At 42.7% G+C, this 15,274-nt stretch overlaps 2 protein-coding genes across 3 annotated transcripts in view; one reads left to right on the plus strand and one right to left on the minus strand.

Annotated features, from left to right (window-relative positions):
• arpc4l (actin related protein 2/3 complex, subunit 4, like) overlaps nt 1–15,274 on the minus strand; it is a 238,842-nt gene that overhangs the window by 85,622 nt on the left and 137,946 nt on the right. The gene's annotated exons all lie outside the window — the stretch shown is intronic.
• Nucleotides 254–9,785, plus strand: taf4a (TAF4A RNA polymerase II, TATA box binding protein (TBP)-associated factor). 2 transcript variants are annotated; one of them, XM_072382720.1, is made up of 15 exons: nt 254–1,468; nt 1,845–2,008; nt 2,301–2,420; nt 3,546–3,635; nt 3,826–3,948; nt 4,741–4,830; nt 4,969–5,181; nt 5,604–5,745; nt 5,834–5,936; nt 6,112–6,281; nt 6,359–6,486; nt 6,679–6,804; nt 7,369–7,425; nt 7,525–7,647; nt 8,424–9,785. In XM_072382720.1, exons 1-15 carry the CDS (start codon nt 700–702, stop codon nt 8,586–8,588), a joined length of 2,583 nt encoding a protein of 860 aa, XP_072238821.1. In that variant the 5' UTR covers nt 254–699; the 3' UTR covers nt 8,589–9,785. The 2 variants fall into 2 exon arrangements, with proteins under 2 accessions (XP_072238821.1, XP_072238822.1); XM_072382721.1 differs by having other exon boundaries at nt 255–1,468; nt 1,845–1,978.

A 15,274-nucleotide genomic window follows, 5' to 3' on the forward strand; every position in this document is an offset into this window, starting at 1 on the left:
GACAGGATTCAGAAACTGAATAGTTGTCGTACAAGCACAAACACGAAAGTGAAGATGAAAGGTTTGATGAAAACATTATCGCCCCGGTGTGATGTTCTACCCTCCTGAGCATCCCGTGGAATGACAGCTGAAGCCATTGGTACCGCCTTTTACCATATGGAACAGCCAATCACAGTTCGCAGAAATCCCCAGTTGGGGACGTTTAGCTGTTGTGCGCATGCGCATGTCAATCGGTAAGTACCTCAGTTTTCACAAGCTCGCAGGAGTGCGAAGATGGCGGTTGGCCCCGGCCCGCTGGATGAACTCTTTTTACTAACAGGGGTGAATAAAGCGGTAGTTAGTCATCCTGCACGGTCTGTAGAGTCACTGCTGTCGTTCTTGTGTCACAACAACCATTGGGGTAGGCACGAAGCAGTCGGTATTTACATGGTTGTAGTTCCGCGACAAGGGGGTAGCTCGAGCTAATGTCCAGCTGGGACTTGGTCCAGACGAGTGCTAAAGCAGGTACGCTTTAACTACTAATGTTGTTTTCCTCTTTATCTATCCAAGTACACCCGAAAAGCAAGCAGTGGAGTTGACAAAGAAAAGCTGTAGATGTGCCATAGTCTTGTCCCATCACATTCAAGCTCGTGTATGCTCCTTGTTGAACAAGTTGAAGTGCAGGGGGTCTCCACATAACAAGCTCCCCATGGTTCAGCTATGGACGCACCGACGGCCACCACCGACGCCACCACGGGACACGAGCCAGGCAGAACACTTGTTGTCAGTGACGGTGTAACTTTTCTCCCTAATCATCCGGGGAAAGTAGGCTCATACTCGGTGCAGACTTTTAATGGGAGCCAAACTATGAACTCTCACAATTCAGGAAGCGCTGCCCCTCTCGAGGGGACGACTGTGACAAGTGGCACTGGTAACAGCAGCAGCACTGCGATATATGTCACAGCTGTCAACAGTGGACCAGTGTTGTCCAAAGGGCTGGTCAGTGCTACAATGTCCCCCTCGTCAAATAGTGTAATTCAGACGCCGCTCATGAACTCGGGGAGTGTTGTTGCTGCAGCTCAGTCTGTGAGCCAGGCAACAGGACCCACTGTAACACTATTCAGGCCGCCTATGCAAACCGCCGGCTCGGGTGCAACTTTGAACGGGACCAATACTGTGAGCCAATCTGTGGCTGCCAATGCAACAGATCAGACGGGTATTGGCTTGCAAACTCCGCTGGTAAACAATGGCCAGCCGTGCAATTCTGTGTCTGTCAGCGCAGGCTCTCACGTCATTAAGGCAGAGCCACCTACAACGATAATACAGTCTGCACCGCAGCCTGCTGGCAACCCTGGTGTAGACAGCGCACCCAGACCCCCTGCGATGGCTGCTGGCGGGACTCGAGTCCTGACACCTCAGATGTTGGCTCCAAGACTCCCCCAGACCTCCCCAGGACAGCCTAGTGTGCACAACATCCAGTTACCCCCGGGTGAGTGAAGTCAGAAGTTTTGTGTGTGTGTTAAACACTCCTGGCTGATTGACCAATTTTATTTTGATCCCGATCAATAATTGGTAAAATAAACAAATGGACATGAACAGACAAATTATACAATATCATCATATACCCATATTTTGTAGATGGCTCATCACAAAACTGTTGTGATCATCTGTTATTTTCTTAAGGGAACGTACAATATCAAGTTTCCTCCACCTGTTGGCTTTAAAATATATGGCTGTTATTAAGAAAAAATGATGGTTTTGACACCACCTCTTTCAAACAGTTTAATTAGATATCGATACTATAAAGTAGTCTCATTTCAGTATAATGGCACTGACGCTGTTCCTCACTTTCTGACCTGCTTCAGGGATGGTGCTTGTGCGCAGTGACAGTGGACAGCTGCTGATGATTCCCCAGCAGGCTCTTGCTCAAATGCAAGCCCAGGCACAGGGAGGCATGGCACCTCGGACAGCTGCACCAACAAATGTAGTACCAGGCCAGGTAAGTTCTCTGCGTTTGTCCTGGAAAAGGGTAATACCTGTAACACTTACGTCTCACCTTCTGATTGTATTATCAGCAATGATCAGCCTGCCTACAGCTCTTGCGAGCACCTGTCGAGTAGACTGTTGTATTTATGGGACTAAACAAGTGGATAAATGGAAAGCAGCTCAGTTGCATATTGTCAAATTGAACTGTCGGTCTTAAGTCATGCAAAACTATAAAATCCAATTATTTTGAATTCATCATACACAAAAGATGTTTTTTTTCAGGTGGGATTAAATCGAGTGTTGCTTATCGTGTTTTATCTTGTACTTCTTCTCAGGCTCCTGGAAGCACAATCATCAGTAGGCAAGTGCCTCCCAGCACCATAATCCGACAAGGCGGTCCAGCCACGACACCACTCACTGCAACCACCACTCTTCACAGAGCTCCTATCCTACAGGTCAGTTGATGTCAGTGTGCTTCGGATATTGTTCATGAGGAGTACTGCACAGTGTATATATAGCATGGGGGAGCGTCTATCTAAAGCAGGACGTCTATCTAAAGCAGGACATTGTGCAAAAAGTATGTTGCTTTTTGTTGACTGCACATCAAGTAGGATGAGGCTCTATGCCGCCTGTTTGTGGACGTGTCAGTACTACATGTATTTGAACTTGTACACTAAAATATAATCAAGTGAGTGAAAAGCAGCATACGGCTCTGCAGAAAAGAATTTTACCTACCAGCACGCACACTCCCTGGCAGTAAATGATCTGGAAGATTAGATACACTTGCCCGGTGAGCTACATTTACACATTGCCTCGCTTGGCGATCTTACAGGCATGTTACCAGGGACCTAGCTGCCAAATGTCTGCAGGAATGAACACTGTGGACATTTACTTTCTCACATGCAGCCACCCCAGAACACCCCAATGCATGTGTGAAAACAAGCAAAAGTGCATCTCTTTTTTGTTACTATGTGCAAACCGAATAAGACATTAATATAAAAGAAAGTCTGTTAACTTACAGACAATTCCACCTATTATTTTAGAAATGCAGTGCCAAAACTGCTGCATAGTTCTTCAAACGACGCTGTTCAACGAACTGTACACTTTTACTTTTATTTGGAACGTTGGTGGGGGGGAATCTGAGGCTCTTACTCTTTACTGCAGATATTTGGTTCAGACTATGAAGCATTTTTTCTTCATTTTGAATCATTTTTTCATTTCAGTGTCACAATCTCAGCTGAGTAAAATCCACAAAACGTTCACATTACAAACATGAAACGACAAATGAGCCACAAATTCACATTTATTCACACATAAACCCGTTACACTCATACGAACACTTCAAAAGACTTACTTGTTTGAAATGAAATGAACACAGAATGATGAGTGTTGGATTTTTCCAAGTCTCTGCCATCCAGTACTATGAAGTTCTTTTGGATAAGGAGCACCCAGCTTACATTCTGGATGAGGAGTGCGTTCTATTTGTATACGAGCAAAAGCCACACTGCCCTCTAATGACTTGAAGCAGTTTAATCATCTAAGCTTGTTTTGATTTAGCCTTTTTTTTTTTTCTCTCCCAGAGCTCAGTTGGAGCCACAGTACCAGGAATGACTCCTAGGACACTCGGCCAAACAGCTGGGACCACAGTTACCTCAGTAACACTGAGCAAAGTAAGTTGCCTTATCCTGAGGGCTCAGATTGAACTGGGTGGCTGGGTATGCTGTGGAGTTCATGATGCTCCAAGTATCGCATAACGCAGCACGGTAAAAGAAGGCAAACTGTGTCGTTACGTATCGTGTGTCTTTGCACAAGCGAGACTTGAATTTGTTTCTAAAATGTATGTTTTTATTTTTCGGACAGGAGACGATGGAGAATGTGAAAAAATGTAAGAACTTCCTGTCTACACTGATCAAGCTGGCATCCAGTGGGAGACAGTCCACAGAGACTGCAGCTAGTGTGAGAGAGCTGGTCAAGGACTTGCTGGTGAGTGAGCCTAACAGACAGGAGAGGCACTCATTTGCATGACACCAGAAGAAATGGTGAAAGAAATTCTAGACTGTTGCTCTAATAAAATCCTTATTTTATAATCAGAGCATCAGCTGACAAAATCACCAAAAAGTGGTCCCAGTACAGTGCCTGTATAGAAATCCCTCCGTTAGCTCTCCTATAGCCGCAAGGAGCCACATAACAGCACCTATGAGCTAACAGAGCTATAGTACACATTTGTTCATTCATTCGTCTTAAAGTATTGGTGAAATAAAGACAGATAATGCCTTATTTAGAGGCTGCATCGTTTTTGCCCTGTTCACTCCGTTATATCTATCGCAAGTTATCTAAATATTTTCCGAAGGACGCTGACTTTCGCCAAACTGTTCTCGGTGAGTAGATAAACGTATTTCATGCCAGAGATAAGGTCTAGGTTTAAAAATGCCGGAGTTCCCCTTTAAAGACAACGTCCGTTCTGGGAATTCAGCTGTACTTACATGTGCTGTGATGTTCCACAAAGAAAGTTGGAAGACCGTCTCAGATGTTTTCTCACATAGTCCAAAGTGTGATGGCGTCAGAGGAGTCTAATTAAACGCAGACAAATCTTCTTTTTCTTGTCCAGATGACTACGGTTATAGTTCGACTCAGCTGTGCATTTGAACGTATTGACTGTTTATGATGTGATCTCAATGTGTCAGGTTTGGAAAGTTTCCTGAAGTACTGACAATTGTAAACACATCCCTGTGAAACTGACAGCTTTTATTCTCAGCTCTTCACCTGTTTTATTAGGAGGGCAAGCTGGAAGCTGAGGAATTCACCAGCAGATTGTACAAAGAGCTCAACTCCTCACCCCAACCGTACCTTGTGCCTTTCCTCAAGGTAAGAAAGTCACTATTCTATAGTAATGTTTACTCTTTTATCTTTTAGCATATAACATCAGAATATACAGTTTTTTTTATGCTCAGGGTGAAAACTATAACTTTATGTACCGTTTGTCTACCTGTGTGAATTTTGCAGAGAAGCCTCCCAGCCTTGAGACAGCTCACCCCAGACTCAGCAGCTTTCATCCAGCAGAGTCAGCTTCCCCAGCCAGCCTCAGGTCCAGTCTCCTCCACCTCACCCACCTCCACCACAGTGGTTTTGGGCAGCCCAGCCCCTCGCCTCACATCTCCCATCAGTAGGCCCCAGCTCATGCCAACTGTTAACAAACCAGGACAGACAACCTCAGTGGTAACGATAGCTGCTCAACTCAAATATTCAACTTCTTGGTTACATTTATATATGTGGCCAGTTGTGTTGGTACCCTTGAAATATGTTGATTTGGAGCTCTTGATATGTCAGCAAAATGATAAAGTTGTGAGTATCACTGAGTTCATGTGATAAGTCTGACCCTTATGATAATATTTCAGGGAGATTATTATCTTTAATTCATTTCCCAAGTTCTGTCCTTATAATCTGATGCCCCGGGGTTCAAGGTAGATAAAGATAGCCTAACTCGCTGCACATTGCCATTATTTCACAAATGACAAATGCTTGTCCTGTGGATGGGTTCCCGATAACTTTGGTTGAACCATGTCTGCCATTTGGAATTTGATTTAGACACATGGAAAAACCTACAATCTAGTGTTGAGTGTTCAACTTTTTCTTTGAAGGTTCTCCACTCTCAGCAGCCAAGAACAATTCTGAGACCTCAGGTACCCCTAACAACAACCCCCATGGTGACACTGAGGAATCAGGCTCCCGGTCGCATTGTGCTGGGACAGCAGCAGCTCCAGCTTAAAGAGCTGCTGCCAGGTGAGATGTCGGTCTGACAACATCTCTGTTTTTGCGTGTTTATACCTATAATTTTTCATCTGTCATAATTTTTTCTTTCCTCTGGTAGTTCCCTTGAGGCCAGAGGTGCCACTTATTTCTAAACAAGGCTCTGCTGCAGCTTTGACTCCAGGTCAAAAGAACAAGCAGAAAGAGGCGGGTGGCACTTTCAAGTAAGCTCCCCAGTCACCTCTACGGCTCATGTCGTTTTTTGATCATAAGAACTGGTGTTAGTGTTACTTGGTGGTGGAAAATTAACAATCCAAGCTGCAGGGGAAAAAAAAGAGTATATAAATGAACATATAAACATCAGTGAAGTTTTTCTCTTCGCTGCATCTCTGTTGACAGAGATGACGATGACATCAACGACGTGGCCTCCATGGCCGGAGTAAACCTGTCGGAGGAAAGCGCTAATATCCTGGCTACTAATTCTGGACTAGTTGGCGCAGTGATGCGTTCCTGTAAGGACGAAGCTTTCCTGTCCTGCGCGATGCTGCAGAGGAGAATGCTGGAGATAGGTGAGACGGTGATCTCATTACTGACCAAGCTATAGCCAGTCTCTCACCACGCTGATTTATTGCTGTTTCTGCTCCAGGTAGGAGGTATGGAGTAACAGACCTGGGTGCGGAGGTGGTGAACTACGTCTCCTATGCTACTCAACAGCGACTTCAGAACTTGCTTGAAAAAGTCACTCAAGTCGCCCAGCAGAAAAACAGTTTCAAGGTTTGTCGACGGATCCAAAAAGTACAAAAACTAAAAATTAGATTCAACATTTGATAGATTGAACCAGACAAACAATAACTGCTTCTCTCCGGGGCCTGCTTTAAGTCACACCCTCACTCTCACTCTCACTCTCACCTGTGCTGTCAGTTGTTCTTCTCGGGATAACGATGTTGCTGCGCTGTCTGTTGGCAGGAGGATGACAACTATGAGCAGAGCAGTGATGTTCGCACCCAGCTGAAGTTCTTTGAGCAGCTGGACCAGTTAGAGAAGCAGAGAAAGGAAGAGCAGGAGAGAGAGATCCTCCTGAAGGCAGCTAAGGTACAGACATCAAAGAGATTCGTCCGACTGTTGCCTGCTCTCAAACCGAGTTTGAAGAAGTGTTTTGAAAAGTTCATCTTCACAGATGAAAATTAAAGAATAATGAATTCTTTTTTTTTTTTTTTAATCTTTAAGAGTACCTGGTACATGGTCACAGTGGCATTACAACAGTTGGTGTTTTGGCATCTTACAGATTTTTATGGAAGTCTCTTTATATTTTGTACAGTTGACAAAAGGTCACCTGTGATCTTTCCTCTCTGACGCCAATTCGCATCGTAGTAGATGCATAAAGTGGCATTTGGGAGGAAATGAACACCAAAACCCTGTGACATTAAGTAAATGTCTATAGATCTATGGATTTTAGTAATCTGAAGATAAAGAAACAAAGCTTTGAATGTACTCTTATTCTACAATCGTGCCGCTTAAAGTCTGCTTTTCAAAGCAAAAATCTTCTACACGATTGACCTTTAATAGGTTTCATTGCACACAAAGAACTAAAGTCTACAAGCACCTGTGAATTAGACTTTCACTCGTTCATAAAAGTGTTTGACTTTGACCTTTCAGTCTCGAGCTCGGCAGGAGGATCCAGAGCAGCTGCGTCTGAAGCAAAAGGCAAAAGAGGTACGAGGAGAGTTGGAGGACATCCTGCATGTCTCTGTTTCTGTACATTTCTGCACCGTATGTAACTGCTTTATGTCTTGGTTTGTGTGTGCTGTTCAGATGCAGCAGCAGGAGTTGGCTCAGATGAGGCAGAGGGAGGCCAACCTGACTGCTCTGGCAGCTATCGGCCCCCGGAAGAAGAGGAGGAATCTGGACTCTCCATCCTCCTCCGCTTCAGCTGAGGTAACACTGAAGACAATAAATCTTTTCTGCACATTTCTCGCCGCCGCACCTACTGTATATTCAGGTTATCACTGCGTGTTTGTGGGTACATTCGTCCATCGGTCCCATTTAATTTGAACTGAACACAGAGTTTATTTGATCCCAAGCTGTCACTGATGGACTCAGAAACCTGCCAGTCATCTGTGCCCGGAAAGTACTCGATGATGCCTCTCATTGGGTCAGTCTGCACTCCTGGAGCTGTCAGCTGACTCTTATGAACATGGATCAAAACAAATTTCGAATCACATTAGTCTCATGCAGTGTCACCATAAAACTTTGGCCTGTGAAAGAAAACATTTTAATTTCTGCTAACATTTTGTCACTAGAGCTCAGTGCGATTCAGTTTTATTATGAAGAGACCTGAAAAGGTGTCAAATCTATGGAAGTGCTACATGCAATAAGTCAGTCATGCTGACACTCCACTACATATCCCGATATGTTTCTTCATGTTGTTTGAGCACGCTGGAATTCTTTTAATGAGCTCTCCTGTCTGCCCATGACTGATCAGCGTAATCTGGTTGTTTTTGGATTGCAATCTGCACCTATGCAGCCACCGTGCTGCTCCATACTGCTCAACAGCATTAATTCAAAATGTAAAGAAATGCATGGATAAAAGAGCTCGGGGGTCTTCCACATTTATCATCACAGCGCTTCTTTTACGACTGACAAACGCTCCACACCCAGTCGGCGTGCTCACACTTTGTTTCTCCTTCCCATCGCCGTTTGTCATCTGGCAGGGATCAGGAACAGGTTCCTCTGTGGCCGGCGGGCCTGGCTCCTCGGGCTCCAGACCCACTCGACAACGCATCACACGTGTTAATCTCAGGGACCTGCTCTTCTGTTTGGAGAACGAGAGATTTACCAGCCGCTCCCATTTCCTCTACAAGGGCTTTCTTAAATAGGCTTGATGTCAGAGCGGGGAGGAGGAGAGAGGAAAAGAGAGGGGTGTATGTGGAGAGACCAAGCACTCCCACCTCAAAGAACATACAAGGAACATGAGAGACTCCTTCCAGATAAACAAGAGGAGAACATCAATTTGGTACATTTTCAGTTTTTCTGTTTTTTTTTACACTTGGAATACAGCAGTAGCCATAGTGGAAGGCCTCTCTACCTCCCTCCTCAAAAAATGCCTTTTCCTTTCATTGACGAGTGACCCTTTATTTACCCTGTTCAACTTCTGATTTTAAGATGGTGCAAAAATGGATCATATGTTTTATGAGGAAGGTTTCTTTCTTTCTTTCTTTCTTTGAACAAATGACGTATAGTTGTGCACTGCATTATAGTACAGTTTATTTTCTGAATTTCAAGTGCACAATATGCTTTTAAGCAATGGAAATCTTGTTTTATTAGACCACACATACATTTTTTTTTTGACAGGTGAATTGGTTTGAATTCTAAATTGTGTTACCTACTGAGTTGCCTTCCTAACTATGAATAAGCCATACAACCATCCATGAGCAATTAACCCTGCTGTAAATGATGAAGCTCACTCTCTGTCATCTCCATTACTTTACTTGATTTGTTTTCACAGTATTTATTTACTAAATTCAAACTTAAATGAATGTTTAGTTATTTATTTGATATCATGCGACACCTCAGTTGTTTCACATTGCTTCAGTTCGAAACAAAATGTGCATTTTAGCTGCATATCACGGTAAGATTAGTTATTAGCTTTTCGGTGAGTGAAACCTTTTTCTTTCTTTCCTAATCTGTCAAATTGTTTCTTTGAAATTACGTTGGCATTTATCTAAAACTCAAACAGATTTTTAAAGGCTTCTAACGTTTGTTGCTATACCAAACATGCTTCTACGTGAAACTCTATTTTTGTAGCTTCCCGACACACATTTTTACTCTTCTAATGGTGACTGACAACAATCGTTGCTTTTAGCTGCTTCTGTTGTAGTGTGCTACTGGACGGCCCTTTAGGTTTTTAATATGTGTGTCTTAAGAAACTGGAGTTTCTTCCTGTATATTTGTAAATGTTTCACCTAAAGTTTTACATACAGTTTTTGTATAGAATTGAGAATTTAAGCATACCGCATTAAGGAAATTACATTTTCTCTATTGAAAAGTTTGAATAAATAATGATTTTACAAGAACTCTTGTGTTTGGTGTTTTAAGTAGTTTGTATTGCACTAGGGGGCAGCATTGCATTATTAGAGCATCTTGGGGTGTGCTGCGTGTGGCGGGGAGGCTCCAGACGTGACTTGAGCTGAATTCCTTTCACTCCACCTGTTCACAGAAAACTAAACCTAATCCTCCAGCATCCGTAAAGCTGCATGTGGCTCACACTGCGTGTCCCCAGGGTCCATGCATGCATCTATGGAGCATGTCTCCTCTGAGCACATCAGTCAGCTCCCAAAACAAAATGAAATCATGCTACACAGTCTGCTCCCAGACTGTCTGCTTCTTTGTTGGGCTGTCTTGTTTAAGTCTGCCTGCATTATAAGCCCACTGACAGTGCACTGGCAACAGCTGTCACATCAGCTGCTAACGTTCACCATAAATCAAAGGCTGGAAATGATTAGACCGCTCTGCCTCTGGGATTGTAGCCTGTTACAAAGATTTGAGGCAGCTTTTGTGTCTGTGCCGACCAAAAAGGAACAATATTTAGAGCCGTTGGTGGAGAGAAGCCACAGTTTTCTTTTTTTTGAGTGAAAGTACATCTGGAGGCCACTAGGTGGCAATAGCTAATTTCCCTACTTCATAAGGTTGTTTTGTTGCTGACATACACTCCAACAACATCTGCAGGTCAAACTTAATAACCCCATTGCATTTGGCTGAGTGCAGCATTGTGTTTTCCTCTGATCATAACACAGACCACTTTCACTCCCATTTCATGTAAAAAAAAAAAAAGAAGCACAACCAGGGAAAAAAGCAGGCTTTCGGTTGTGTGAACATCCTCAGCATGGTCTCTCGTGGTGTTTCTGTCTGGTGGCAGTGGTGATTCAGGTAAGGCCTCGCCCCTTTTGTCTCAGCCCAATCTAATATTTTTCCTGGTAATCCTCCTTCCACTCCTCAGCCCTGCTGCTCTTTCAGAGTTAAGTCCACATAAGCTCCCACTTGAGTGCCAGAGGCAGAGCAACAACAGGGATGGTGCGGTTGCCTAGTGACGTCTCGGTGACTGCACCTGAGGGCGTTGGGTAAACACCCTGAGCCTGCCGGAGGGAAGAGGAGAGATGTGACATCACAGTTTCTTTCCATGACATTTATTAAAGGGGTCCGTATTCATTTTCTTAACTTTCAGTTAAGTTGTTTCAGCTTTCACCCGGGGTGATAATTTATGATGAATCTTAAGCACATATTTATGTGCAGATTCTCTCATCCATGTGAATGTCTGAGGGCTCGGCTCCGATTCCACGATAGGATTTGACCGATTTGATAGTTCCTCTAAGCAGAGCACTCCTCTTGCACTAGTATGATAAGTCTCTAATCTAAAAAAAAAAAGTCTTGTTTATGCCTGCAGAGGGGTTCCATTTTAAAGACGGCTCAAGGCTGATTAAGGTAAGAACCCTACAGCTTTATAAATAATTGCGTTGGGATTTTTCTTATTTTGATATTACTTTGGAAACCAGCAAATTAAAAATTCCATTTGCAATCCCACTATTCATGCTGTGAGACAAATGCTAGAGTAAAGTCAGTAAATCAATTCTATCCTTTTCAATACTTCTTTGCATAATGTTGATTAAGCTTTGAGCTTATGAATAAAACCCTCCTCAGAGGGACATGAGAATATGACTGGATGAACTGATGTGGCACAGTGTGATTCAGTCGCTGCACTTTATCGTCCATTAAATCCACAAATCTAGTAGTCTATAACCACTTTTATTCTTGAATTAAACTGAAAAAAGTTCAGCCACCCACAAGGAATTAACCCCTGAAACATAACATGCACATACAGATAATTAGTTCACGCTTCCTCACAACAACATTTCCTGTTTGTCTCTGCCCTTTTTCCACCCAGGTTAATGCTGACTTTAGGACTCTTTTGTTATGTGGCCGACCGGGGCAGACTGCTTTGGCCTGGAGATACTATAACAAGGCCAGTGTTTATGACCGCTGCTGAAATGGGTTTGTAAGCACGGCTGAACCAGCTAGGTATTGACGCTGGGGTTAATAGCCTGTTGGCCTCTTTAATGGAGCTGAATCAGGCCAAGCAGCAGGCAGTGTCGGCCCACAGGAGGAGAGCATCTCCTCTCACAAAGTCATCTCCTATGTGATGCGGGACAGGTACCAAAATGGATTGTGTACACAACAGACTTCTCTGCTTGAACACTCATTAGGCAAATTGTCTTCCTCAGGATTACTGTTTTACAGATACAATGATCTTAGTCAGTTCAGAGAGTTTTGTTTTTCTGTGGGGGACTACATAAATATGCACACTCATCGTTGGTAAATCACAGAGATATTTTTCCCAGCTTCCTTTTTTTCATTAAAGTGTAACAAATATTGCAAAAATGACAATGAGTGCAAAAGAAGAACATAGATGAATGGAACTTCCCAACAACTTCGCAAATGATTTGAATCATTTTACACGGCGTCCTCCCTCATTTTACAAATGCATATCACCTGAACATGAGTGAATATAAAAGGGAAATAAATGATTTGGTCTATAGTAGGACACTGTGTGCTGAAATAATAATATGATACTAACCGTTGTGTGCATGCAGTAAACATCTGTTAGCCACAAAATTAAAAACTACTGACAGGTAAAGTGAGTGACACCGCTAATCTTGTTACAATGCAACGTTCTGCAAGTGAAAAAATCATTATCCTAATATTCACATAGGTGGTACTTTGACACGTTCTACTCACCTAATCATTTTTGCAGGCCAGCCGTCCTCCATCCCTAATACGCCAACAGCACTTCCCTTCAGTAGGAGCCCCCCCGAGCAGGACAGCAGCGGGCCCTGCAAAATCTGCCCAGGAAGTGCACAAAGAACTTTAAAAGTCTCAAATGTTCACATGGCCTCCAAACACCCCCAATATCAATCTGAAGACGTGTGTGGGAGGCAAAGACCCACAACCCACAGGACCCAAAGAACCTGTTGCTAACGTCCGGGTACCTGACTCTCCACAACAATCTCATGCAGTATGTTTTTGTCCGTACCCTGACTGGTCAGAGCTGTGTTAGCAGTATGAGTGGAATCAACTCAATATCAAACTAGTTTACAAACTGGTTAAGTGTAAATGTAAGTGTCATTACAAATGATAAAGAACTTTGTGTAGACGTTGTAGCTTTGTAGGCAATGCACAGGCAGAGAAAACAGCAGTGCAACAACATAATCATAAAAACACACAAATTCTGATGTGAAGCAGTCATACAGCATCTCATTTGTGCATGTCTCGTTTTAGTGTGTTTGCATGCTGACGTCTACTAATCAGCTCTAAATGCAAAGCAAGTGGAGATTTTCATGAATTTTGGTGGTTTGTCAGGTGTTTGGTCATAAAACAAAAGTGTTGGATCGATGGTCATCATTGTCAGAAGATTGAATGTCACAAATCTTGATGGCAAGCCATTAAAATAATAATACAATTATGTTCCAGCCTAGATTACGGAAGTCAGATAACAGATACTGACAAAAATATAATACATAAAGATGATCATGTGACACTTATCATGTACAACAAGTTTTACCTCCAAGTGCTAATAAGCATGAGGATAGATGATACACGTTATGTGTGTAAAACACACAGTTAAGCCTATAAGAAAATAGAAATACAATTCTGACTAACAGTTTTCCATCCTCCTGTCAGAAGGTAATATCATAAACGCTAATTAATTCTGTTACACATGCAAGGTGAATTATTTATTTGCGCTAATGAAGGTACTATGTGTCTATTATTCATGGTAAAGTGCTGGTCTTCCTTGAGTGATGATGGCGGAGGGAAATAGAGGGATAGATGGGAATGGAGGCTTGATTGTACCCTGAAGACCACCAAAGACTCACTTGGCTGCAAAGGAATCATCTCCTACCGTTTAGAAATGTAGCCCGTGTCCTGGGGAGGGCATTTAACCTGTGGCTGAGGCGACAAATTACATTCAGTTGATCAGAACAGCTGCTCCGCTTGAGGACGTAGCTTGGGTTTCCTACTCCCACAGAGAAGTCAGTCTCTACAGAACAGCTCAAAATCAGCAGCAACACAAGTTCCATGTACTGTACAGAAGATGCCAGCAATTTAGATTTAGCAATTTAGCAATTTAAAAGGCAATTCCATAATGCATCATTTGTGGTTATTATACCATAGATGTTCCTAAAAAGGACAAATTCATGTGGGTAAAAGTTAACATTTGCAGTGTAAAAGTTGGCAGAATCTTTTACAGGATCGTTCAGGTATAGAAGTATTCAGATCCTTCACAGTCTCACAATGAGGACATGTTTGGCAACATTCTGACTTTGTACAAGTCCTAAAATAAATGGCTACAGCCCCCAAAATATGTGGGATTTGTAGTAAGTCTGTAATTACAAAGGGAACAAACACTTTGAGGATGTGGTGTAACCCTGAGTCTCGTTTGTAGCATATAAATTAAAAGCAGGTTTTCATTTATCTCCTCTCCATCCAGTTTTTCAAAGCTGCTTGTAAAACATGTTTTCTGTCAGATATTTTAGGTTTCAAGCCTCAGGCCAGTTAACTTTGTAAATTTTCATCTAATACTTTCATACTGCGACAGGCAAACTTGATTTTATGTGTAAATTAGGACCCAAGAAATTTACTGCCATGCCTGAGCAGCAACATGTATTCAAATGGATTTTAAGTTAAAGACATTTTACAACCTTTCAAAATGTCATGAGTTGTTGATCCATGAACCAGTAATAAGCTCCGTTATTTCAGTTTCAAAAATCAACCAATCTATCTCAGCTGGAAAAATAATTCCCGACCCCCTGCCATTTTCTATCTCTGTTGAGTAATTAAGTTTGTTGAGGAAACTGTAGTGTCAGAGCCCTCAGCAGCCACTTCAGCTGCTCTGTGAGGCTGAATGTAAGCACAGCGGTGCCACCAATGCCATACAAATATGCTTACAGGGACAATGCTAACGTGACAATGCTGAGGAGACACTATGTTTACCACATCTGATTTAGTTTAGCAAATTAGATCAAAACACAGCAAAATCACAGCTGAGGCTGAATTGAATATCAGCAGTTTTGCAGGCATTCATCATAAAGTAAGCTTATACATTCATATTTTGATCAAATGATGGTGCTGAATAAAAGGTTTAGGACTTACCACTGTGATAACAGATCAGGAATGGTGCATGGATTTCTATCCAGATGAATGGAGATCAAATTTAGGGGTTTAAGGGTTAGGGTTAGAAATCAAAACTGATTGGTTAAGGTTAGAAAACCGACATGTTTCGGGCCAAAATACATTCTTTTTACAGTGCCTCTCTCACCTTCATGGATTCCATTTTTAAAAGTCAGATGCAGTCGCTCTCACCCCTGGAGATCATATACTTTTAGAACTTTAGATTGTTTTGGCCTACATAAAGAAATGCCCCATGGGGTTGTATTTGGAGCGGCACATTTTCACAAAGTTACAAGAAGCTCCTGGTGACTCAATCTGTTTAGTTCAGGAGAAGAGGAGAGCA

This window comes from Leuresthes tenuis, unplaced genomic scaffold (genome assembly GCF_036924035.1).
Source record: "Leuresthes tenuis unplaced genomic scaffold, fLeuTen1.0.hap1 SCAF_3, whole genome shotgun sequence".
NCBI classification, from domain to species: Eukaryota; Metazoa; Chordata; class Actinopteri; order Atheriniformes; family Atherinopsidae; genus Leuresthes; species Leuresthes tenuis.

Bases quoted from the DNA above. Each gene is read 5' to 3' on its own strand.
- taf4a (XM_072382720.1), top strand. From the start codon at position 700: ATGGACGCACCGACGGCCACCACCGACGCCACCACGGGACACGAGCCA. The intron at 5,746-5,833 runs GTGAGATGTCGG...TTCCTCTGGTAG, and splicing joins GCTTAAAGAGCTGCTGCCAG to TTCCCTTGAGGCCAGAGGTG. The intron at 6,487-6,678 runs GTTTGTCGACGG...GTCTGTTGGCAG, and splicing joins AGCAGAAAAACAGTTTCAAG to GAGGATGACAACTATGAGCA.